This window comes from Somniosus microcephalus, chromosome 3 (genome assembly GCF_052327205.1).
Source record: "Somniosus microcephalus isolate GS21.2 chromosome 3, FLI_Smic_1.0, whole genome shotgun sequence".
NCBI classification, from domain to species: Eukaryota; Metazoa; Chordata; class Chondrichthyes; order Squaliformes; family Somniosidae; genus Somniosus; species Somniosus microcephalus.
The window spans coordinates 39,477,954-39,505,389 of record NC_140989.1 but is presented as its reverse complement, the minus strand read 5'-3'; the positions used below and the strand labels follow the sequence as shown (position 1 = coordinate 39,505,389).

The following is a 27,436-nucleotide window of genomic DNA, read 5'->3' as shown; positions in this document are numbered from 1 at the left end:
GCCAGAATATTACGCCCAGTTCCGTGATTTTTTTATCTTAAGCAATAATCTTTTGTGTGGCACCTTGTCAAATGCCTTTTGGAAGTCTAAATACACTACGTCCACTGGTTCCCCTTTATCCACCCTATATGTTACTTCCTCAGAACTCCAGCAAATTTGTCAAACATGACTTCCCCTTCATAAAACCATGCTGACTTTGTCCTATTAAATTATGATTATCCAAATGTCCTGTTACTGTCTCCTTAATAATGGACTCCAAAATTTTACCTACCACAGATGTTAGGCTAACCGGTCTATAGTTTCCAGCCTTCTGTCTACTGCCCTTTTTAAATAAGGGTGTTACATTAGCAGTTTTCCAGTCTGCCGGGACCTTTGCTGAGTCCAGGGAGTTTTGGAAAATTATTACCAATGCATCCACAATCCCTACCGCCACTTCCCTCAAGATCCTAGGATGTAAGCCATCAGGTCCAGGTGATTTATCCGCCTTGAGTCCCATTATTTTACCGAGTACCACTTCCTTAGTGATTTTGATCGTGTTTAGCTCCTCCCCCCCCCCCCCCCCCCCCCCCATAGCCCCCTGTTTGTCCAGTGTTGGGATATTCTTAGTGTCTTCTACTGTAAAGACTGATACAAAATATTCAGTGTTTTTGCCATCTCCATATTTCCCACCATTAATTTCCCGGTCTCATCCTCTAAGGGACCAACATTTACTTTAGCCACCCTTTTTCTTTTTATACAACTATAAAAACTCTCTCTATCTGTTTTTATATTTTTTGCTAATTTACTTTCATAATCTATCTTCCCTTTCTTAATCAATCATCTTGTTATTTTTTGCTGTCTTTTAAAGTTTTCCCAATCCTCTATCCTCCCACTAGATTTGGCTACCTTATATGCCCTTGTTTTTAGTCGAATACTATCCTTAATTTCTTTACTTAGCCATGGATGGCTGTCTTTTCTTTTACACCCTTTTCTTCTCAGTGGAATATATATTTTTTGGAAGTTGTAAAATAACTCCTTAAATGTACACCACTGATCATGTATCGTCTTACCCTTTAATCTATTTTCCCAATCCACTCTACTCAATTCCGCTCTCATACCTTCATAGTCTCCTTTATTCAAGCTTAGCACGCTTGTTTGAGATCCAACCTTCTCACCCTCTAATTGAATATGGAATTCAACCATGTTATGGTCACTTATTCCAAGGGGATCCTTTACTAGGACATTTTAAATTAATCCTGTCTCGTTACACAGGACCAGATCTAAGGTTGCTTGCCCCCTGGTCAGTTCAGTTACATACTGCTCAAGAAACCCATCCCTAATACACTCAATGAACTCATCCTCAAGGCAGCCCTGCCCAATTTGATTTGTCCAATTAATATGATAGTTAAAATCCCCCATAATTATAGCTGTTCCCTTATTACAAGCCTCAACTATTTCCTGATTGATACTCCGTCCAACAGAGTTGCAACTGTTCGGGGGCCTATAGACTACGCCCACTAGTGGTTTTTTCCCCTTATTATTCCTTATCTCCACGCAAACTGTTTCATTATCCTGATCTTTTGACCCAATATCATTTCTCTGTATTACAGTGATTCCTTCCTTTATTAACATAGCCACCCCACCTCCCCTTCCTTCCTGCCTGTCCTTCCTGATTGTTAAATAACCTGGTATGTTTAATTCCCAGGCATTGTCACCCTGCAGCCATGTTTCTGTAATGGCCACAAGATCATACCCATATGTAGTTACTTGTGCCATTAACTCGTCTATTTTGTTACGAATGCTACGTGCATTCAGATAGAGAACTTTCAAATATGTTTTGTGACACTTAGTTCCTGCTTTTGCCCTTTTTATTACTTTACCTTTTACTCCATACCTTCTGCCCCTTCCTGACACGCTCTGGTTTTTAATTTCCCCACTGCTACCTACGTCTATTACCTTCTCTGTTGTCATTTTTATTATTTGCTCTCTAGGAACCTCCCCCCCCCCCCCCCACTAGTTAGTTTAAAGCCCTCTCTACAGCCCTAGTTATATGATCCGCCAGGACTCTAGTCCCAGCACTGGCCAAGTGAAGCCCGTCCCAACGGAACAGCTCCCTCCTGCCCCAGTACTGGTGCCAGTGTCCCAGGAAGCAAAACCCATTTCTCCCACACCAGTCTTTGAGCCACGCATTTAACTCTCTAATTTTATTTGTCCAAGCCAAATTCGCTCGTGGCTCAGGTAATAATCCAGAGATTATTACCCTTGAGGTTCTGTTTTTTAATTTGACCCCTAGCTGCTCATACTCCTTTAACAGAACCGGCTTCCTAGTCCTATCTACGTCGTTTGTACCAACATGGACCACGACAACTGGATCCACACCCCCCCCCCCCCCCCCCCCCCCACTGGAAGTTTCTTTCCAGCCCAGAGGAGATGTCCTTAACCCTGGCACCGGGTAGGCAACACAGCCTTCGGGACTCTCGCTCTCGGCTGCAGAGAACTCTATCTATCCCCCTAATAATACTATCCCTACCACTACAACATTTCTATTTACTTCCCCCCCTCTTGAATGGCCTCCCGTTCCACGGTGCTGTGGCCAGGTTGCTCATCCTCCCTGCAGTCCCTGCTCCTGTCCCCACAGGGAGTAAGAACCTCGAACCTGTTGGACAAGAGCAAGGGCTGCGGCTCCTCCAACACTACCTCCTGGATCCCCGTACCTGCCTCACTCGTCACACCGTCCTGTCCCTGACCATGGGCTACATCTGAATTACTTAACTTCATAGGTGTGACCACCTCCTGATACAGAGTCCAGGTACTTCTCCCCCTCCCTGATGTGTCGCAGTGTCTGAAGCTCAGACTCCAGCTCATCAACACGGAGCTGGAGTTCCTGTAGCAGCAGACACTTGTCACAGATGTAATCACCGTGAGCCTCAATGGGGTCCACCGGCGCCCACATCTCGCAACAGCAACACATCACCTGCTCCATTCTATGTAATTAATAAAAAAAATTATTGTTAGTTATGGACACCCTCTGCCCGATTATAGATGCTAGTATCCCCTTTAATTAATCGGATTTAAATTAAATCAATCCCTCTAATTACACCAGTTAAATGGTTTACCAACAGTCACTCTGCACCAGAAAGGCCTTATTAACTACAACCCATAGAGTTAAAGTTTGAAAAGAGCACCTAACACCCCACTTACCCTAACTCACACTTACCCAAACTCACAGCACTCTCTGCTGACTCGCACTAGGACAGGTCTTTTTGTTTGTTTACAGCCAAATGAGTCACCCCTGCTGATTGGTTAGAAAACTGGTTTCCACTGCCTGCTGTGCCAATTTACTCCTACTGCAGTGTAACCTTGTTTTACTCTTCTTAAACCAACAGAATCCCAAATATTTAACTTTTCCCCTTTACTTAAACTGCTTAAGTAATCTTATCAAGAATGATTTTAAGAGAAATAACAATTAAAGAACTTTCACACTTACCCAAACTCACAGCACTCTCTGCTGACTCGCACTTTGAATATTTGTGTAATTTGTATTTCCGATTAAGTCTCGGTCTAAATGTGACACCCGCATTGCTGCTTCAGTTGTCAGGGTCTCGTGGGTCCGACTCCCAGAGTTTTATTTAAATTTTTGCTCAATTTTATTCAGCTTTCCCTCGTGCAGTTATAATATTTCTCAGTGTAAATTCATCTTCCTGGGGTGTTCCTATGGCCTCTGGGTCAGTGTGTCTGACTTCAGAGCTGCTGCAATGTATTTTCCTGACCCCAGTGCTCAGTTCCTTATATACAGTACTCGCCACATTTGACACTGGCTATTCTGCTGTCTGTCCCCAGTGATTTGCTCCCTTGCCATCTGCAAAGGAAAGGACTTTTCCTTCAGGAATGAGCCAAAAGTAGTGATCAGTGCTGCAGCTTCACGCATAGCTCCAGGAATCCACCAGGATTGGAGGAAATTTTTCCAACTATTAAAACTGTGCATGTAGTTAATACCTTTTTTAGTTTTTTTCCTTTGCATTTTATTTGGAGTTTTTGTGGGGAATCTGATAGGTACATGATTTTACGTATAACTTAATTCAACCGAGATGAAAAATCTATGTTAAACACCAGCAAATATGTTCCAGGCCCTAGACTACCCACAAGTAATCCTATGGGACATCAACTATAATTTTAAACTACTAAGTATGGAACTTTGTTACTAGGCAGATAATCTTTAAAAAATGTACTTTGCATATAGGTAGGTAAAAACCTTTGAATTTCAAAATTGTTGTCATTAGTGATGATAAAGGGATTGACTGATTTTTTGTGGAAAGGATTTGTTTTGAGTGCCTTTCAGTACATTAAGCTCTTCAAAATGGTTAGTTCCACTTAAACCACATCTTTCAGTCCTTTCAGAGAAAATCACCAGGCTTTTTTCCAGATCAGTGCAGGATTTCAGAGATGAAAAACTTTAAACATTTTTGAAGTATTTAGCTTAGTTTCAGTGTCTAGTCTATATATTAGAGGAACATAAGAAATAGGAGCAGGAATAGGCCACTTGGCCCCTCGAGCTTGCTCTGCCATTCAATAAGATTATGGCTGATCTAGGGCTCAAAAACCACTTCCCTGCCCACTCCCCATAACCCTTCACTCGCTTATCTTGCAAAAATTTGTCTATCTCCACTTTAAATGTATTTAATGACCCAGCCTCCACAGCTCTCTGGGGCAGAGAATTCCACAAATTTACGACCCTCTGAGAGTAGAAGTTCCTCCTCATCTCAGTTCTAAAAGGGCGACCCTTTATTCTGAGACTGTGCCCCCGAGTTCTAGAATTCCCCATGAGGGGAAACATCCTCTCTGCCTTTACCCTGTCGAGCCCCCTCAGTATCTTATATGTTTCGATAAGATCACCTCTCATTCTTCTAAATTCCAATGAGCATAGGCCCAGCCTGCTCAACCGTCCCTCATAAGTCAAACCCCTCATCTCTGGAATTAACCTAGTGAATCGTCTCTGAACTGCCTCCAATGCAAGTATATCCTTCTTTAAATAAGGAGACCAAAACTGTACACTGTACTCAGGGTGTGGTCTCACCAATACCTTGTACAGTTGTAGCAGAACTTCCCTGCTTTTATACTCCAACCCCCTTGAAATAAAGGCCAACATTCCATTTGCCTTTTTGATTACTTGCTGTACCTGCATGCTAACTTTTTGTGTTTCATGCACAAGGACCCCCAGGTCCCTCTGAACTGTAGCATTTTGTAATCTCTCTCCATTTAAATAATAGTTTGCTTTTTTATTTTTCCTGCCAAAGTGTATAACCTCGCACTTCCCACATTATACTCCATCTGCCAAATGTTTGCCCACTCACCTAGCCTGCCCATATCCCTTTGCAGATTCTTTGAGTCCTCTGCACAACTTGCTTGCCCACCCATCTTTGTATCATCTGCAAACTTGGCTACATTACACTCGATCCCTTCATCCAAGTCATTAATGTAGATTGTAAATAGTTGGGGCCCCAGCACCGATCCTCGTGGCACCCCACTAGTTACCGTTTGCCAACCAGAAAATGACCCATTTATCCCGACACTCTGCTTTCTATTAGTTAGCCAATTCTCCATCCATGCTAATATATTACCCCCAACTCTGTGAGCTCTTATCTTATGCAGTAACCTTTTATGTGGCACCTTATCAAATGCCTTCTGGAAATCCAAATACACCACATCCACTGGCTCACCCTTGCCCACCCTGCTTGTTACATCCTCAAAGAACTCCAGCAAATTTGTTAAACATGATTTCCCTTTCCTAAAACCATGCTGACTCTGTTTCACTGCAGTATGTTTTTCCAAATGCCCTGCTACTGCTTCCTTAATGAAGGACTCCAACATTTTCCCAATGACAGATGTTAGGCTAACTGGTCTATAGTTTCCTGCTTTCTGTCTCCTTTCTTAAATAGGGGTGTTACATTAGCAGTTTTCCAATCCGCTGGGACCTCTCCAGAGTCCAGGGAATTTTGGTATATTGCAACCAATGCATCCACTATCTCTGCAGTCACTTCTTTTAAGACCCTGGGATGCAGGCCATCTGGTCCAGGGGACTTGTCATCTTTTAGTCCCATTATTTTACCGAGTACTATTTCCATAGTGGTTGTCTTTAGTTCCCCAATTCCTGTGGCCCCTTGATTATCCATTATTGGGATGTTGTTAGTGTCTTCTACAGTGAAGACAGATGCAAAATATGTATTATCATCAAAACAACATCTACAGGAAAGATAGGGAAAATGGCAGAGGGGGAGGAGTAGCCTTAGTGATTAAGGATGAAATCACTTAAGTGATGAGAGAGGATATAAAGAGAGGTAAACAGGCAGTGGAAACTTTGAGAGTAGAATTAAGAAATCGGAAAGGATTTACGACTGTAATGGGAGTTGTGTATAGGTCCCTGGTAGCAGCTGTGAAGTGCTAGATTGTATAAATGCAGAGATTAGACAAGCATGTAGCAAAGGCAGAGTGGTTTTAATGGGGGATTTTAACTTTCATATAGATTGGGATAAGCAGACGAGCACCTGTCAAAAGGTAGTGAATTTCTTGTGTCCAGGATAGTTTTCTACAACAATATGTCCTAGAGGCAACAAGGGGCCATGCCATATTGGATTTAGTAATGAGTAATGAGCCAGATTTAGTTAACAGCCTAACTGTGCATCAACATTTATCCAATAGCGATCATAACATGATCGAGTTCAGCATAGTGTTTGAAAGGGAGAAACGCGAAACAGCTACTAAGATTCTATATTTAGCTAAGGCTGACTTCAACGGGATGAGACAGAGACTGTCCACAGTAAACTGGGCAAATTTGTTAATGGGTAAAGTGACAGGAGATCAGTGGGAGACTTTTTAAAAAATAATTTAATGTGATACAGAACCAGTTTATACCCCTGAGGGGCAAGCGCTCTGCTTGCCAAAAAAAAAGCCATGGACGACTGAAGAGCATAAAACTAAAGGAAAGGGCATGCAAAAATAGCACAGATCCTGGCAAATGGGAAAGAATAAAGAACAGCAAAGGGTCACAGAACAGATAGTAAGAGCTACAAAAAGGGAGTATGAAAAGAAACTTACAAGGGGTATCAAAATCAATACGAAGAATTTTTACAGTTACATTAGGAAAAAGAGGGTGGTCAGGAGCAATGTTGGCCCCTTAAAAACTGAAAGTGGTGACATTGGCAATGACAATGGGGAAATGGCGAACATGTTGAATAATTACTTTGTGTCAGTATTTATAGTAGGAGAAGACGATAGTATGCCGGAAATCCCAAGGAAACTAATATTGAATCGGGGACAGGGACTCAAAAAAAAAAAAAAAAAAAAAAAAAATTAATGTAAGTAAAATAACTAATGAAGAAAATGATGGGCCGGATATTCCGATCCCTACGGGTGGGTACGCGCTGTGTACCCACTCGTAGGGACATCGGAAATGCCGGTTTCAGGCATGTGCTGGAAACCGGCATTTCCGATCTGTCAAGAAAGCTCTTGACAGATCCTCCGGCTGCCCAGGAGAAGGGCCTCTGCGGGTGGATAGTTCTGCTTTTTGGAGACCCTCCGCCCGCAGAAAACCCTTACAATTCTTGCGTAAGGCCTGCTTTTGCCAGGATAAGAGTTGAAAAAAGTTAAACAAAAATTTCCATTGATTTATCACTTAAAAGGTAAGTTTATTTTTAGCCCTGTAAAAAAACTTTAATTTTTTTCCAAAAATTTAAAGTTTTGTTTAAAATAGTTAATTTATTGGACTTTCAAGTCATTTAAAAAAAAAAAATTATTTAAAGTTTTACTATGCTTTGGGGGTGATCTCCATTCATATATTTGACAGGTCTTCCGGTCAAATGTATGAAGGGAGATTCCCTTCTTTGATTGGCTCCCCATGGCCCACGTGATCCCAGGGACGCTGCGAACTACCTGTGCCTCTGGGATACGTGGGCCCTGCGCACCGGCAGTTTGGAGAGGCCCAGCATCGGAATTGTGCGCGTCCCGGGAGCCCTCCGGTAAGGGCGCAGATTTTTCCAGATCGCAGTACTCCGCCCGCGGTCAGAATATCTAGGCCATCAGCACTAAAGAGTGACAAATCCCCAGGACCAGATGGTTTCCATCCCAAGTTTTTAGAGGAAGTAGGTGAGCACATTGCAGATGCCTTAACTATAATCTTCCAAAGTTCTCTAAATTCAGGAACCATTCATTTAGATTGGGAAATTGTGTACGTCACTCTGCTATTTAAGAATGGCGAGAGAGGGAAACCAGGGAATTATAGACCAATTAGCCTAACATCGGTTGTCGGGAAATTGCTAGAATCTATAATTAAGGATAGGGTGACTGAACACCTCAAATTTTAAGTTGATCAGAGAGCCAGCATGGATTTTTGAAAGGTAAGTCATGCCTGACAAACCTGATTGAATTTTTTGAAGAGGTGACTAAAGTAGTGGACAGGGGAATATCTATGGATGTTATTTATATGGACTTCCAGATGGAGCACTTGGAAAACAGTGACAGGATCGGACAAAGTCAATATGGATTTACAAAAGGTAAATCGTGCTTGACTAAGCTACTGGAATTTTTTGAGGATGTAACTGGTAAAATAGATAAGGGAGAACCAGTGGATGTGGTGTATTTGGACTTTCAGAAGGCTTTCGATAAGGTCCCGCATAAGAGATTAGCATGTAAAGTTAAGGCACTTGGGATTGGGGGCAAGGTATTGACTTGGATAGAGAACTGGTTGGCAGACAGAAAGCAAAGAGTTGGAATAAATGGCTCTTTTTCCGAGTGGCAGGCAGTGACTAGTGGGGTACCGCAAGGATCGGCCCTTCGACCTCAGCTATTCACAATATATATTAATGATCTAGACAAGGGAACTAGATGTAATATCTCCAAGTTTGCAGACGACACAAAGCTGGATGGGCGTGTGTGCTGTGAGGAGGATGCCGAGAAACTACAGGATGATTTGGACAGGTTGGGTGATTGGGCAGAAGCATGGCAGATGCAATATAACGTGGATAAATGTGAGGTTATCCACTTTGGTGGCAAAAACAGGAAGGCAGATTATTATCTGAATGGCAATAGATTGGGAGAAGGGGAAGTGCAACGAGACCTGGGTGTCCTTGTGCACCAGTCGCTGAAGGTAAGCATGCAGGTGCAGCAGGCGGTTAAGAAGGCAAATGGTATGTTGGCCTTCGTAGCGAGAGGGTTTGAGTACAGGAACAAGGATGTCTTGCTGCAGTTGTACAGGGCCTTGGTGAGACGACAGCTTGAGTATTGTGTGCAGTTTTGGTTGCCTTATCTGAGGAAGGATGTTCTTGCCATGGAAGGAGTTCAACGAAGATTCACCAGGCTGATACCTGGGATGGCAGGAATGACGTATGAGGAGAGACTGGGTCCATTGGGCTTATACTTGCTGGAGTTTAGAAGAATGAGGGGATCTCATTGAAACTTATAAAATTCTGACAGGACTGGACAGACTAGATGTAGGAAGGATGTTCCCGCTGGCCGAGAGTCCAGAACCAGGGGTCATAGTCTAAGGATAAGGGGTAGGCCATTTAGGACAGAAATGAGGAGGAATTTCTTCACCCAGAGAGTGGTGAACCTGCGGAATTCTCTACCACAGAAGGCAGTAGAGGCCAATTCATTAAATATATTCAAGAAGGAGTTGGATATATTTCTTAAGGCTAAAGGGATCAGGGGATATGGGGAGAAAGCAGGGACCGGGTACTGAATTTGGATGATCAGCCATGATCGCATTGAATGGCGGAGCAGGCTCAAGGGGCCGAATGGCCTCCTACTGCTCCTATCTTCTATGTTTCTATGGCACTTGATAAAGTCCCACGTAAGAGACTGTTATCTAAGGTAGAAGCCCACGGAATGGAGGACAAATTATTGACCTGGTTAGGAAATTGGCTGAGCGGCAGGAGACCGAGCATAGGGAATAATGGGTAAGTCCTCAAATTGGCAGGATGTGAGTAGTGGCGACCCACAGGGATCTGTGTTGGGACCTCAACTATTCACAATATTTATTAACGACTTAGATGATGGCATAGAAAGTCATATATCCAAATTTGCCGATGATGCAAAGTTAGGCAGCATTGTAGGCAGTGTAGATGAAAGCATAAAATTACAAAGGGATATTGACAGATTAAGTGAATGGGCAAAACTGTGGCAAATGGATTTCAGTGTAAGCAAATCTGAGGTCATCCACTTTAGATCGGTCCAGGATAGAACAGGGTACTTTCTGAGTGGTGAAAAGCTAAAAACAATGGAGGTCCAACGCGACTTGGGGGTCCAGGTACATAAATCATTAAAATGTCATGAACAGGAACAGAAAATAATCAAAAACGCTAATGGAATGCTGGCCTTTATATCTAGAGGATTAGAATACAAGGGGGTAGAGGTTATGCTACAGCTATATAAAACCCTGCTTAGACCACACCTGGAGTTCTGTGAGCAGTTCTGGGCACCACACTCGGAAGGATATATTGACCTTGGAGGGAATGCAGTGTAGATTTACCAGAATGATACCTGGACTTCAAGCGTTAAGTTACAAGGAGAGATTACACAAATTAGGGTTGTATTTCCTAGAATTTAGATGGTATGGGGTGATCTGATCAAAGTTTTCAGAATATTAAGGGGAACAGATAGGGTAGAAAGAGAGAAACAATTTTTGCTGGTTGGGGATTCTAGGACTAGGGGCATAGTCTAAAAATTAGAGCCAGACCTTTCAGGAGTGAAATTAGGAAACACTTCTGCACATAAAGGGTGGTAGAAGTTTGGAACTTTATTCCACAAACGGCAATTGATGCTAGATCAATTGTTAATTTTAAATCTGAGATTGATAGCTTTTTGTTAACCAAAGGTTGATCTGGACCAAAGGTGGGTATATGGAGTTAGACTGCAGATCAGCCACGATCTCATTGAATTACGGAACAGGCTCGAGGGGCTGAATGACCTACTCCTGTTTCTATGTTCCGATGTTTCTGCTGTTTCTTGCTATTTACCTTTTAATTTGTTTTTCATTTCAAAGCTATTTCTTTTAAGTACCAATATAAGTTGGGACTGGCCAAAAGAAAATCTCACATTTTCTTCAATGATGTACCCACTTGAGTTGCTACAGGAAACTTTGTGTTATCCGGAGGCTAAATGTCCGGCAAGCTCGAGCCACCGACAAAAATCAGGAGCCGTTTTGTTAGGTTTTTTTTTCTTCTCGTGGCTTTTTTTTCAACAGTCAGGCTCTGCTAAGTCTCTGTAGCTTAGCAACAGCTTCAGAGAGACGCTTCCAAGGTACGGGCCGACTGTTTAGAAGCTGTTGCTAAGCAACAGTGTTTGTTGTCAGATACGGAGATGAAAAGCTCCGCATGCTTCAACATTAACGCTGGTGTGTCCGGCAGTTTTGAGGGAACGGCAACAGCTCGGTCCTGTCTGTGCCGGATAGCACAAAGTTTCCTGTAATTACTGGGCATAGACATCAAACAGAAAGAGGAGTGCGTAGTGCATAGATTCATTGAATCCTATAGCACAGAAGGAGGCCATTCGGTCCATTGTGCCTGTGCCGGCTCTTTTGTAAGAGCTATCCAATTAGTCCCACTCTTCTGCACTTTTCCTATAGCCATGCAAGTTTTTCCTTTTCAAATATATATCCAATTCCCTTTTGAAAATTACTAGTGAATGTGCTTCCACCACCCTTTCAGGCATTGAATTCCAGATCATAACAACTGATTCTTTTGCAAATTATCTTAAATCTCTGTCCTCTGATTACCAATCCTCCTGAAAATGGCTGCTCCTTATTTACTCTATCAAAACACCTTATAATTTCGAACACCTCTATTAAATCTCCCTTTTAACCTTCTCTGCTCTCAGGAGAATAATCCCATAGTCTCTCCATAACTGAAGCTCCCCATCCCTGCTATCATTCAAGTAAATCACCTCTGCACCCTCTCCAAGGCTTTGTCATCTTAAAGTGTGGTACCCAGAATTGGACACAATATTCCAGCTGAGACCGAACCAGTGATTTATCAAGGTTTAGAGTTGGTTAACACACTGCCTTTTCACCCCAAGGGACAAATCCAACCCAGATTGATGAGGCAGAAAGTTCTTACCGATCACCCCTAACTGCCTATAATTTGAAACTAAGTTGGTAGCCTCACACAAAGGTCCAAAGGATGATTATTGTAAGAAATAAAAATGTTGGAAACTGGATGGTGAACTGAGTAAGCACACTGTTCTTTTACTTTTGGGATCTTGGTTTGAATGCAGATCAGACTGATGGGATGAAAGTGTCTTCTCGCTCCACCATTGGAGGCCGTGCTTTCAGCTGCCAAGGCCCCACGCTCTGAAATTTCCTCCCTAAAACTCTCCACCTCTCTACCTCTCTCTTTCCTCCTTAAGACGCTCCTTAAAACCTATCTCTTTCTGCCCTGATATCCCCTTGTGTGGTTCGGTGTCAAATTTTGTTTGGTAACACTCCTGTGAAGCGTCTTGGGATGTTTTACTACGTTAAAGGTGCTATATAACTGCACGGTGTTGTTCTCTCTCATTGTTGTGACACGGTATGATCGATATAAGATTGTCACTGAATGTGAGGGGCGAGGTTGAGAAATTTCTTTACACAAGAGGGTTTTTTTTTTCTTTTCGTTCCTGGGATATGGGTGTTGCTGGCATGGCCAGCATTTATTGCCCATCCCTAATTTCCCTTGGAAAAAGGTGGTGGTGAGCCACCGCCTTGAATCGTTGCAGTCCGTGTGGTGAAGGTAATCCCACAGTGCTGTTGGGGCAACTGTGCCATTGTCGTGTCCAAAGCCAGTGCCGAAGTCGATGCCGGTTTTATTATTCTTTTTGTTTTTCGTAGCGGTTTGTTGCAACTGAGTAGCTTGCTAGGCCATTTCAGAGGGCAGTTAAGAGTTAACCACATTGCTGTGGGTCTGGAGTCACATATAGGCCAGACCAGGTAAGGACGGCAGATTTTCTTCCCTAAAGAACCTAAGTGAACTAGATGGCTTTTTACAACAATCTGATAGTTTCATGGTCACCATTACTGATACAGGAAACTTTCTGGTATCCGGCACTGACGGGACCGAGCTGGTGCCGTCCCATCAAAACTGCTGTAGAAACCAGCGCTAATGTTAAAACATACGGAGCTTCTGAGCTCCGTGTGAAGCAACAAACCCTGTTGCTTAGCAACAGCTTCAAAACAGTCGGCGTAGCTTGCAAGCGTCTCTGTAGCTAAGCAACAGCTTCAGCTAGACCTTGCAGAGCCACGACTGCAGAAAAAAAGCAACGAAAAGAAAAAAAACTTATCTGAACCGACTCCTGAATTTTGCCGGTGGATAGAGCTTTCTGGACATTTAACCTCCGGATAAACGAAAGTTTCCTGTACTAGCTTTTTATTCCAGATTTATATAGGGATCATTAGTCCAGGCCTCGGGATTACTCATCCAGTAACATAACCTCTATGCTGCCGTTCCCTTGCCCAGGTATCAAGGAAATGGTAGACTGAATAAAATTGTAGCACCACATCTAACAACACAGAGTGAAGATTGAATCTGGGATCACTTTAGTCTGCATTGCACAGCTATTCACTGTGCAACAATTTAGACATTGGGAGAGCCACAGTGGCTGCAATGGCATTTAAAAAAACATATCAAACGCTGAAGAATTTGCTACAAATCCAGGCTCTGCAGTGAATAATCTGTATCATTGTCTTGTTATGACTACATATAATGCATCTCATTGTGATGTCTACATTAACAAAGACAGCTGCACACCACCATGTTACTGCTTGTGTGTCCAAATGTTTGCTAGATGGATCTTCTTTGTAATCCCCAGTGCTTTCATTCAGTCTTTTCCCTCTTGGCTGCCATTCTAAAACAGCAAGTGCACTGTGCTGATGTTTTCAATATACAGTATAGCATTGGAACATGCTTTGAAAAGCAGGAAGGAGCACCCAAATGGGAAAATCCTAGATTATAATAACAATTCCTCTCTTCAAATAATGGGTTATTTGTGGAGTTTAAAAAAAAAAAAGAATAGTTTGTTTTATATGGTATTTAATCTGCTTTTCTGGTTGAAGCTTTCCTCTTAAAAGTGTAGTTGTTTTAAAGTGACTTCAGCAAATTCTTGTATAGCTTAACCATTTTTTCTTCTGATATTCCAGTGCACAGGAGAAAACAGGACACCAATACTTATCTTTTGGTAAGTACAATATTTAACTGTCCAATTTCTCCTTTTCTTTATTCATACAGAACTTGTGTGAGTCAGTAATCCACCTTGACTAGCCAGTAGCTATCCTGTCTGAGGGAGTCTATATGGAAATGATGACCAGATGCCCAAGAGCACCTTTTGTGAAATGCTGCCTCTTAACTGATGGCATCTGACAGTGCTTTTTGAGTGTTAATTAACTGAACTTTCGAGTTATCATTTTCAATTAATTTCAGATTCATGAGTGCTAAGGTCATTTTGAAATCTTTCCTGTTGATGGGAGGGATGGGGGCGTGAGTGTGGGCGTGCTGTTGGTATGCCAGAGAATGTTAATTAAAAGAAACTGGGACATCAGTAACAGGACACCACAGTAGGATGTGGGATTGTTATTACAGTTTCCCTAAAACACTGGATTGCTGACCTGAGTGGTGGTACTGGAGATGTTGAGCAGAGCTCAGGTTTTTCCCGGTGGAGTGAAAGAAGATCGGAAGAAGAGCCAACTACACAATTCATGCTTCCATTCTGGTGGCTGGTCACAAAAAAACATTGGCAGAGGCCAGGCAACAGGTTGCTCATCTGCACTTTTGAATGGGGAAAATAATGTGTGGCATGAAGAGAAAATGTTTTTTTTAAATCTAAGATGAATAGTTTGGATTTTGTGCATCTAGATTCACTTTTCTGAATCAAAAAACCAAGTAACATTCTGTAGTTATGGACAGAAGCTTCCTGGGGATCATCTCTCCGTTACAAGATTGCAAGAGAGCTGTACATTCCTTTCCACTCAACTACCGTGCCAGTAATGTTGCTCAGAGGTCACTTGTGGCCCACCTCCTCCTCATCATCTACTACGCCACATATCTCGGGTCTTCCGTTCACTGATCAGCTCTAGGATGATGCTGAAGCAGGAATGTTTGGGGAGGTGGAAGAAAAAGGGGGAGAAAGAGAGAGAATTTTTTAAAAAATTGATCTGTTTTATGGTAGGTCTGTGCATGTGACCTTAGAGCAAGACATCCAGCACCAGACCCGTTGCATTGCCAGGAAATCTGAAGCAAGCTCACCAAGGGAAAATATCTGGCACCTCTGGCTTTCACCAGACTACCAGAAGTGGGAGTTAATTAGGAGATTTACCTACCAATAGGTTGTAAAAGACAACTAGAGATTTGGTCATAAGCTAAAGCAGTCCTAATTTGAATTCTGACACTGATGTTAATCCTTACCCTTAAATGAAGCCTCCCCGCCTGGCTATACCTTCCACCACTTGCTTCGCCCAGACGGCCATGATGGCGGTGTGGCTTTCATCACCAAATCACACCTTGGTCTGTCCCCCTACCCCTCTGGCACTTCCCCTCCTTTGAGCATCTCGCCTTGTTCCACCCCTTACACCTCTCATTTAAAATTCTTGTTCTCTACTGCCCACCCAAGTATGATAAATTTATCACCGAGATATCTTCACTGCTTTCCTTCCTCAGCCTCTGCACCGAGCGACTTCTCATCCTCGGTGATTTCAACCTCCATCTCAATTCATCATGCTCTCTCTCCTCTGAGTTCACTAGCCTCCTATCCTCCCTTAATCTCTACTTCCATGTGGACTCCCCAACCCACAGTCACGGCCACCCTCTTGACCTTGCCGTTTCTCGTGGCCTCGCTACGCCCACCGTGTCAATCACAGATACGGTCATCTCTGACCACTTCATTCTATTGCTCTTCCCCCATCCAACCCTACTTCCTTCTATGTCTGCCCCTGGAAAAAAACTCTCTCCCAACTCTCTTACGACTGTGTTTACGAAATCCCAACTGTCCAGCCTTTGGCCCTCCATTCACCATGACATTTCTGCAGCTACCGATTTGCTCAACCACACCCTCACCACCACCTTTGATGCCCTAGCCCCTATTAAAACCATTACTCTCACCCTGGCCATTCCCCCGGTACGGCCCTCATCTTCGTTCCCTCAAGTCCAAGGGACACAGACTTGAACAGATATGGCGGACAACTGGTTTAGCCATTCACCGCCAGATCTGGCTGGACCACATAAAGCATTATTGGGTCCCACTCTTGTCTACCAAAACTGCTCACTATTCCAGGATCATTCTGGAATGCAAAGATAACCCCTGGCTACTATTCTCTGCCAACTGTCTTCTTGAACCCCTCTCCCCTGTCTCCACCACACTCCCTTCCAACAACGTGCTTGGAGCTCATGGACTTCTTTTTGTCTCTAAGATTGAGACCATCCAGTCAGCTGCCTCTGCCACTTCCCTTCCTTCCTTCTAGCCCACTGGGCCAAACTTCCTCTAAGGTTCCTCCCTGCCCTAGCCCTGAACTCGCATCTTTCTCCAGTTTCTCTCCGATCTCCCCTCTTGACCTCTCCACGCTCATCTTGTCCATGAGACCCACTTCCTGCTCCCTCGACCCTATTCCCACTAAACTGCTGACCACCCAAATTCCCTTTCTGGCTCCCATGTTAGCTGACATTGTTAACGGTTCACTCTCCTCGGGTACTGCCCCCCTCTCCTTCAAATCTGCCATCATCACCCCTCTCAAAAAAACAACCCTTGACTCCTCCGTCCTTGCCAGAGAATGGTGAACCTGTGGCATTCTCTACCACAGAAGGCAGTTGAGGCCAATTCATTAAATATATTCTAGAAGGAGTTAGATATATTTCTTAAGGCTAAAGGGATATGGGGAGAAAGCAGGGACAGGGTACTGAATTTGGATGATCAGCCATGATCTCATTAAATGGCGGCGCAGGCTCGAGGGGCCGAATGGCCTACTCCTGCTCCTATCTTCTATGTTTCTACCGCCCCATCTCCAACCTCCCTTTCCTCTCAAGTCCTTGAATGTGTTGTCGCCTCCCAAATCCGTGCCCATCTTTCCTGGAACTCCATGTTTGAATCCCTCCAATCCGGTTTTTGCCCCTGCCACAGTACAGAAACGACTCGCATCAAAGTCACAAAAGACATCCTTTGTGACACTGACACAGGTAAACTATCCCTCCTCATCCTTCTCGATCTGTCTGCAGCCTTTGACACGGTTGACCACTCCATCCATTATTGTCAGCTGTGGCTCAGTTGGTAGCACTCTCGCCTCTGAGCCAGAAGGTTGTGGGTTCAAGTCCCACTCCAGGGACTTGAGCACATAAAGCTAGGCTGACACTCCAGTGCAGTGCTGAGGGAGTGCTGCACTGTTGGAGGTGCCGTCTTTTGGATGAGACGTTAAACCAAGGCCCCGTCTGATCTCTCAGGTGGATGTAAAAGATCCCATGGCACTATTTCAAAGAAGAGCAGGGGAGTTATCCCCGGTGTCCTGGCCAATATTTATCCCTCAACCAACATAACAAAAACAGATTATCTGGTCATTATTACATTGCTGTTTGTGGGACCTTGCTGTGCGCAAATTGGCTGCTGCGTTTCCCACATTACAACAGTGACTCCACTTCAAAAGTACTTCATTGGCTGTAAAGCACTTTGAAACATCCAGTGGTCGTGAAAGGTGCTATATAAATGCAAGTCTTTCTTTTTTATCCTTCTCCAGTGCCTCTCCACCATTGTTCAGCTGGGTAGGACTGCATTCGCCTGGTTCCATTCTTACCTATCTAATCATAGCCAGAAAATTACCTGCAATGGCTTCTCTTCCCACTCCTGCATCGTTATTTCTGCGGTCCCCCAAGGATCTAGCCTTGGCCCCCTCCTATTTCTCATCTATATGCTGCCCCTTGGCGACATCATCTGAAAACACGGCATCAGTTTCCACATGTATGCTGACGACACCCAGCTCTATCTCACCACCACTTCTCTCGGCCCCTCCACGGTCTCTAAATGTCCAGTACTGGATGAGCAGAAATATTCTCCAGTTAAATATTGGGAAAAGAGAAGCCATTATCATCGGTCCCCGCCACGAACTCTCTTCCCTAGCCACCGACTCCATCCCTCTCCCTTGCATCTGTCTGAGGCTGAACCAGATTGTTCGCAACCTTGGCATCATATTTGACCCTGAAGTGAGCTTCTGACCACATATCTGTGCCATAACTAAGACCGCCTATTTCCACCTCCGTAACATTGCCCGTCTCCGCCCCTGCCTCAGCTCATCATCTGCTGAAACCCTCATGCATGCCTTTGTTACCTCTAGATTTGACCATTTCAATGCACTCCTGGCTGGCTTCCCACATTGTACCCTATGTAAGCATGTCCAAAAATCAGCGCCCATGTCCTAACTCGCACCAAGTCCCGTTCGCCCATCACCCCTGTGCTCGCTGACCTACATTGGCTCTTGGTTAAGCAACGCCTCGATTTCAAAATTCTCATCCTTGTTTTCAAATCCCTCCATGGCCTCGGCCCTCCCTATCTCTGTAATCTCCTTCAGCCCCACAACCCCCCTGAGATATCTGCGCTCCTCTAATTCTGCCCCCTTGAGCATCCCTGATTATAATCGCTCAACCATTGGTGGCCGTGCCTTCCGCTGCCTCGGCCCTAAGCTCTGGAACTCCCTCCCTAAACCTCGCTACCTCTCTTTCCTCCTTTTAAGACGCTTCTTAAAACCTACCTCTGACCAAGCTTTTAGTCACCTGCCTTAATTTCTTATGTGGCTCAGTGTCAAATTTTTGTCTTGGAACATTTTACTACGTTAAAGGCACTATATAAATACAAGCTGTTGTTGTTCATCCTTACCTATCGCTACAAAGGGTGAGGCTGGTTCTGTGCTGGGGTGTTTGAGAACTTTATTGAGACTTCTGCCTATTTCTTTCACTTCAGAGTTGTTAATTCACCTGTTTTGGAGTCCCAGAATTAAAGGAACGCATCTAATCTTGTTCAGGCTTACTTCCTCCTTATCCAGCCATTATAGGATCAGACTGTAAAGTCAGAAATGTGCAGCAGCAATGTTTGATCCTACATCAACCAGTTTACTACTAAGCACTTTTGGGGGGAGGGGAGGTGTTAGTCTCACAGCCAGTGTGCATCTTTGCCAAAACACCTCCCATAAGAGCATGTACTTAATAGTTGGTGATGAATAAGCCTGGTATGTGGCATTAAACATGAACACCTAGACCATCAAGGTGACTGGCATATCATAAAGTGTCCACCGCACTGAAGGCAAGCGTCTGTCGATAGCTGATGAATAGATTCTGAGGCTTCAGTCAAAAGGTGTTGTCCCGAAGTTGGTGTGCGAATACATGATCATGCATACAGGTTTGGTGCCCACCATGATTGGGTTACAGAGAGTCACGCAATTACACTTGAAGCTCTGCACTTTGAATAATTATTTGGAGTGGTAGTCATGCTCTAGTTAGGAAGATGGCAGCAATTCACTCAGATTTTACAATGAACTGCTCACCGTGCTACTTCAGAGGAGTTCTACCATCTACCTAGTGTGGACTCAAACTTGTGCTTGTCACTTATTTAATGATCAGTTAGTTACTGTGCTCCTTGAGGCAGAACAGGTAGGGTTTCTTTGAAGCCTAGTTGCTTCCAAGATTATGACTAGTGAAGGAAGATTGGAATCAAAACAATTCTCTTGCAGACTCGGTAATCTACTCTCTGACTCGGGTAGATCTACAGTACTCCAGGGCACTATTGATGATTGACCATTCAATCTGGCTCACTGAAGATACCTGAAGGGGAGACCTGTCATTGGAAGTTGAGGTTCTTTGCATTCAGCTCCAGATAACACTATAAAGCCAGTTCTCTAATGGGTAGGTGGTCCTAGCTGGGTTAGCTTTACCAGTGTGCGCTGTGCTAGCAAGCTGCATGTTTTAAGCTAAATGAGCCTCAGCACCCCTACACAGTTTGCTGTTGCCAACTTGCACCCAAGTACTCCAGGCTTGGATAAGTAACTTGTGTCTACAGAGTGCACACTGAACATTAGAAATTCTACTTGTATGGAGTTGTTGACAGTTTGGTTTGGAGACGCACTGATTATTCCACCTCCATAACATCATCCGTCTCTGCCCTTGCCTAAGCTCATCCACTGCTGAAACCCTCATCCATGCCTTTGTTACCTCTAGACTTGACTATTGCAACGCACTCCTGGCTGGCCTCTCACATTTTACCCTGCGTAAACTTGAAGTGATCCAAAACTCAGCTGTGGGGGTCCTAACTCGCACCAAGTCCCGTTCACCCATCACCCCTGTGCTCGCTGACCTACATTGGCTCCCGGTTAAACATAGAAACTAGGAGCAGGAGTAGGCCATTCGGCCCTTCGAGCCTGCTCCGCCATTCAACGCGATCATGGCTGATCATCCAAACCCTAGCACCCGGTCCCTACACCGACAGCCATCCCACCCAAGCCCTATCCCCGTAACCCCACATATTTAATCCCCCCTAACACTAAGGGCCAATTTTTATCATGGCCAATCAACCTAACCCGCACATCTTTAAGCAACCCCTCAATTTCAAAATTCTCATCCTTGTTTTCAAATCCCTCCATGGCCTCGCCCCTCCCTATCTCTAATCTCCTTCAGCCCCACAACCCCCCAAGATATCTGCGCTCCTCTAATTCTGCCCTCTTGAGCATCCCTGATTATAATCCCTCAACTTTTGGTGGCTGTGCCTTCTGTTGCCTGGGCCCTAAGCTCTGGAACTCCCTGCCTAAATCTCTCTGCCTCGCTACCTCTCTTTCCTCTAAGACACTCCTTAAAACCTACCTCTTTGATCAAGCTTTTGGTCACCTGCCCTAATTTTTCCTTATGTGACTTGGTGTCAAATTTTTTTCTTTTAATACACCTGTGAAGCGCCTTGGGATGTTTTATTGCATTAAAAGCGCTATATAAATACAAGTAGTTGTTGTTGATGAGACCAAATCCAACTGCTTCCTTGTATTCCACACCAGCCACATCCTTCTAGCACCTTCCAATTCCACTTCCTCCTCCTCCTGCTCCTGGAATAAACTCTTCCTCCAAGTCACTTACAACTACCTAGCCTGTGGCCCTTGTAAGAGAATTGAATCTGACGCCAAATATGGTTTGCAACTTAAACCTTTTATTATGTTCGACTAAATCTTGACACACTCTGTCTCTAAGCAGTAGTCATACAGAGAAATAAACGCAATTACCCTGTATTTTTTCCCCTTGAGTAGAGACGTAACCTTCATTGAATCTTTCGTTCCTCTTGTCTCTCAAACAAATTGTGAAGGAAAGCATAAGATCTTTATCGGTCTCTCGTCACACACACTGTCCTAGTTGATTAATAATGGCAAGACCAGTGTTATTGTGAACAACACCCAAGAAATGAGGTAGTTCCTACAAAACAGCAGATGTCAACTTGTGGGCTTCCTACCTCAGGATCTCTTGGCTATCTCATTTCACAATGTGGTGACAAAAAGAAGACAACAGCTACAAACCAGCACATCCTGCAACACAACAGAAAATAAATAAAACAGTCAGCTAAATTGTGCACTGATACATTAAACCCTAAAGCATCCTAGGAATGAACAATTTAATCATATAATTATTTCTAACTATAGTACAAATCCGCAAGCCATTTATAAATCAAAAGTAAAAAAAAACCTTAATCATGAGATTAAACCAAATCCTAATCCTATCTTACACCCTGCAGTTGTCTCTCTCTCTCTCTCTCTCTCTCTCTCTCTCATATATATATATATCTCTGCTTATGCCCTCTCCTCTCATCCATGAGATCTACCTCTTGCTCCACTAAACTGAGGAGCAGCCAACCTCCTTTTCTGCCACCTCCCCCGCAATGCAAGCTGACATTGTAAATAGTTCCATCTCCAAGTACTAAACCCTCCCTTTCAAAACCACCTTCCTCCTCAAAACCCCACCCACGACCTCTATCTATGCAAACTACTACCCCGTTTCCAAAAAGTCCATAAATTTCAGCCCATTAATGTGATAAGGGTATACATGATGCATCCATTTATTTTTCTTAAACTTATTTTCTCCCTCTATTTGCTTAACTGTACAACAACAACTTGAGTTTATATAGCACCTTTAATGTAGTAAAACATTTTGCCAGCTGCCAGGGTGTGAGAGATGGCTTAACCCCTGATACTTCTGTCAACACTCCCTACAGTGGCAAGAGGCTTGTCCACTGATTGGCTTCTTCCTGTGCCATGTAGATCAGGAACTTAGTGGATTGGATCTGTGTCCATTAATTCTGTGAGGTGTTGCTCCTTGCTGCTACCCCATTCTACCTACATTTCACGTTTTAAAATTATTTTGTCTATTCAATTAAAATATTTCTCCAAAAACTGATCAGCTGTGGGAGTTTGAAAACAAACAAAAAAAATTAATACGATAGCAAAATACTGCGGATGCTGACAATCCGAAAAACTCTGGAAAAACTCAGGCCAGGCAACATCCGTGGAGAGAGAAAGAGTTAACGTTATGCCTGTTTGCCGCTTTAAAGCAAGTTATGCAGCGGGCATAATTTAAAATTGGGTGGTCTAGTTTTGTACCCACTGCATTTTTGGGACAGTTGTTCTGAAGGTGGCAGTCTGAAATCGTTCTGACCGTATAGTTTGATAGGGGATGGGTAAATGGGAACCTGAGAGGCCGCATCCAGTAAATGTGGGACTTGACCACTAGGTGGGGACATTGTAAAACTGATCAGCTCCAGCAATGCAGTTCCAGGTTGTGTTTTTTTTATAGTGCAAAGAAAAAAGATTGCCTCAAAGATAAGAAAATATTTTCAGATTTATCAAGTACAATGAAATGAGGAAGGATGTGAAACATTGGTGTGTAAAGTAACGCAATTCTGTGGACAAAAAACGTCTGTTGAAGCAAAGCCACAGTTCAACCCTCTCTGTATCATCCTGGCAGAGTCACAGCCAACATGCCCCTGCACTCCGGAACGCTTCCTAAATATATGTATAAAATATTGGAATAGACAATTGCTTATCCCAATAAGAAAGTTGAAACGTTGGCAAAAATCTTATTTTTTGCCACTGTTGTTCCTGTGTCACTCCTGGAATCATAGAATGGTTACAGCACGGAAGAAGGCCATTTGACCCGTCGAGCCCGTGCCGGCTCTCTGCAAGAGCACTTCAGCTAGTCCCACGACCCCACCCTTTCCCCATAGCCCTGTAAATTTCTTTCCTTCAGATACTTATCCAATTCCCTTTTGAAAGCCGTGATTGAATCTTCCTCCACCACCCTTTCAGGCAGTGCATTCCAGATCTTAACCACTCGCTGCGTAAAAAAGTTTTTTCTTATGTCGCCTTTGGTTCCTTTGCCAATCAGCTTAAATCTGTCCCCGTTGGTCTCGACCCTTCTGCCAATGGGAACATTGGGCCGAATTTTGCGACCCCTATGCACTAAAACCCGGCACTTGCGATCTGTCAAGAATCTTCTTGACAGATCGCACACATCCCCAGGAGAAGTGCCTCTGTGGGTAGAGTTGCACTTTTTGCACAACTTCCGCCCGCTGAAAGGCCATAGAATTCTTAGGCCTGTTAAAAGCAGGTGTAAAGCCTGCTTTTATCAGCACGAGTTTAAAATAACATAAAAATAAAAAAATTTCAATCATTTAAACATTAAAAAACCTGTGCAATAAGTTAAGGTTATTTTTAGCCCCTTTAAAACATTTACATTTATTTTTCAAAAAATTAAATTTGTTTAAAATATTTAATTAAATGGCATTTTAATTAATTTTATATATGTAATGGTTTTTATTTATTTATTTCAGTGTGTTCCATTTTTGCAGTCATCCCCATTCATACCTTTGATTGTTCTGTGCCTGGCCCAAGTGGTCCTGGGGCGCTTGCGAACCGCCTGCGCCCCTGGGATACCTGGGCCTCTGCACATTTCGAAGAGGAGAGGCCCAGGATCACAAACCTTGGTATCTGCAGAACCAGCAGGTAAGTTCGTAGATTTTTTTCCCGATCGGAGGCATCCGCCCACAGGAAGCCTCCGATCGGAAATTCAGGGCCTTTGTCTTTTCATCACTAATGTTCATGGCAATCCCCAAGCTATGGAATGCTTGGGGGGTAGAGAGAAAGCAGGGAATTATAGACCAGTAAGCCTTACATCGGTTGTGGGCAGAATGCTAGAGTCCATTATTAAGGATAAAATAGCGGAGCACTTGACAAATGGGGAAAGGATCGGACAGAGTCAACATGGATTTACAAAGGGTAAATCGTGTTTGACTAATCTGCTGGAATTTTTTGAGGAAGTAACTGGTAAAATAGATGGGGGAGAGCCAGTGGATGTGGTGTACCTTGACTTCCAGAAAGCCTTCGATAAGGTTCCACACAAAAGATTATCATGCAAAATTAAGGCTCATGGGATTGGGGGCAAAGTATTAACGTGGATAGAGAACTGGCTGGCGGATAGAAAACAGAGAGTTGGAATAAACGGCTCGTTTTCGGAGTGGCAGGCAGTGACCAGCGGGGTGCCGCAAGGATCTGTCCTGGGACCCCAGCTGTTCACAATATATATAAATGATCTGGATCAGGGAATTGGATGCAATATTTCCAAATTCGCTGACGACACTAAACTAGGAGGAGGGGTGGGCTCTGATGAGGATGTCAGGAGGCTACAGTGCGATTTGGACAGGTTGGGGGAATGGGCGGATACGTGGCAGATGCACTATAATGTGGATAAATGCGAGGTTATCCACTTTGGGGGTAAAAACAGGAGGGTAGATTATTATCTAAATGGCAATAGATTGGGAGATGGGGAAGTGCAGAGGGACCTGGGTGTTCTTGTGCACCAGTCACTGAAGGAGAGCATGCAGGTGCAACAGGTGATTAAGAAGGCAAATGGTATGTTGGCCTTCATATCAAGGGGGTTCGAGTATAGGAATAGGGATACCTTACTACAGCTGTACAAGGTGCTGGTGAGACCGCATCTGGAGTATTGTGTACAGTTTTGGTCGCCCCATCTGCGGAAGGATGTTCTTGCCATGGAAAGAGTGCAACGGCGATTCACCAGGCTGATACCTGGAATGGCGGGAATGACCTACGAAGAGAGATTAAATAGTTTGGGCTTGTACTCACTGGAGTTTAGAAGATTGAGAGGGGATCTCATCGAAACATATAAAATTATGGCAGGCCTGGACAGGCTGAATTCAGAGAGAATGTTTCCAATGGCCGGGGAGCACAGAACCAGGGGCCACAGTCTAAAAATAGCGGGCAAATCATTTAAAACAGAGATGAGGAAGAATTTCTTCACTCAAAGAGTGGTGAGCCTGTGGAATTCCCTGCCACAGAGGGCTGTGAAGGCTAATTCAATAAATATTTTCAAGAGAGAATTGGATATATTTCTGAAGGCTAAGGGGATTAAGGGTTACGGAGAAAAGGCGGGGACGGGGTACTGAACTGGTAAGATCAGCTATGATCTCAGACGAAGATCAGCCATGATCTCATTGAATGGCGGAGCAGGCTCGAAGGGCCGAATGGCCTACTCCTGTTCCTATCTCTATGTTTCTATCCTGACTATAGATAACTGGTGGATGGGGAGGGGGGGGGGCATCGGAGCACAGTGGGTCACAGGTGTCATGTAAGTTTATTTGTGTCTTTTTTACATGTGTAAAAGGTTCTTTGGTACTACAATAATGCGTGTAACAAAAAGAATAAGGCATCAAATGGAGCTTTCTTGTGATGAAATAAAATTTAAATAATCTAATCTATAATACAAAATGATCTGAATTGGCATCACTGAATCAACTGGTGCTTCAAGAGTCTGACCCTTGAAGCAAAATGCTGCCATGCATATATATTGGAATATTTTTGTCTGTTCTACAAATATTTTATTCCCCCTTGCATCTAAACCATCTTGAATTTCTTGGTCGTCTAATCTTTGCACAGAATATGTTTCTCAAGACAGTTCATTCCTCCATCCCAGTCTTAGTCTTCTGTTAGTGTTTTACCTTTTTTTAAACACTGCATTTTTGGAGGGCTTTGGGAGGGTAATCCAAATGCTGATCCTGACAGTGTAGATCTTTCAGTCTATAAAAAGGAAAAAATCCTACCACCAATTACCAGGAATATTTGTCATGAGTTTTTAACTGGGGAAAACGTACTGGATTTTTTTGAGGATGTAACTGGTAAAATAGATAAGGGAGAACCAGTGGATGTGGTGTATTTGGACTTTCAGAAGGCTTTTGATAAGGTCCCACATAAGAGATTAGCATGTAAAGTTAAGGCACATGGGATTGGGGGCAAGGTATTGACTTGGATAGAGAACTGGTTGGCAGACAGAAAGCAAAGAGTTGGAATAAACGGCTCTTTTTCCGAGTGGCAGGCAGTGACTAGTGGGGTACCGCAGGGATCGGTCCTTGGACCCCAGCTATTCACTATATATTAATGATCTAGACAAAGGAACTAGATGTAATATCTCCAAGTTTGCAGACGACACAAAGCTGGGTGGGCATGTGTGCTGTGAGGAGGATGCCAAGAAACTCCCGGATGATTTGGACAAGTTGGGTGATTGGGCAGAAGCATGGCAGATGCAATATAACGTGGATAAATGTGAGGTTATCCACTTTGGTGGCAAAAACAGGAAGGCAGATTATTATCTGAATGGCAATAGATTGGGCGAAGGGAAAGTGCAACGAGACCTGGGTGTCCTTGTGCGCCAGTCGCTGAAGGTAAGCATGCAGGTGCAGCAGGCGGTTAAGAAGGCAAATGGTATGTTGGCCTTCGTAGCGAGAGGGTTTGAGTACAGGAGCAAGGATGTCTTGCTGCAGTTGTACAGGGCCTTGGTGAGACCACATCTTGAGTATTGTGTGCAGTTTTGGTCGCCTTATCTGAGGAAGGATGTTCTTGCCATGGAAGGAGTTCAGCGAAGATTCACCAGGCTGATAACCTGGGATGGCAGGAATGACGTATGAGGAGAGATTGGGTCGATTGGGCTTGTACTCGCTGGAGTTTAGAAGAATGAGAGGATCTCATTGAAACTTATAAAATTCTGACAGGACTGGACAGACTAGATGCAGGAAGGATGTTCCTGATGGCGGGGGAGTCCAGAACCAGGGGTCACAGTCTAAGGATAAGGGGTAAACCATTTAGGACAGAAATGAGGAGGAATTTCTTCACCCAGAGAGTGGTGAACCTGTGGAATTCTCTACCACAGAAGGCAGTAGAGGCCAATTCATTAAATATATTCAAGAAGGAGTTGGATATATTTCTTAAGGCTAAAGGGATCAAGGGATATGGGGAGAAAGCAGGGACAGGGTGATGCGCTATCAATTACTCATAAAAGACTGAGAGTTAAGAGAGTAACTAAAGGCTTTTATTAACAAAAGAATGAAGGTCTGCCTCGAGTGGTCGACCGGTCCAGAAATACAAAGGGCTGGGGAGCAG

At 43.8% G+C, this 27,436-nt stretch overlaps 1 protein-coding gene across 3 annotated transcripts in view; it reads left to right on the top strand.

Annotated features, from left to right (window-relative positions):
* Nucleotides 1-27,436, top strand: part of slc30a6 (solute carrier family 30 member 6) — a 146,996-nt gene that overhangs the window by 9,008 nt on the left and 110,552 nt on the right. For 2 of the 3 annotated variants that reach the window (XM_085980190.1, XM_085980189.1), the window contains exon 2: nucleotides 14,138-14,175. The exons of the other annotated variant lie outside the window; for it this stretch is intronic. In XM_085980190.1, coding sequence (XP_085836316.1) covers nucleotides 14,138-14,175 — 38 coding nt within the window. The remainder of the gene's footprint in view (nucleotides 1-14,137; nucleotides 14,176-27,436) is intronic. 3 annotated transcript variants of the gene reach the window in all.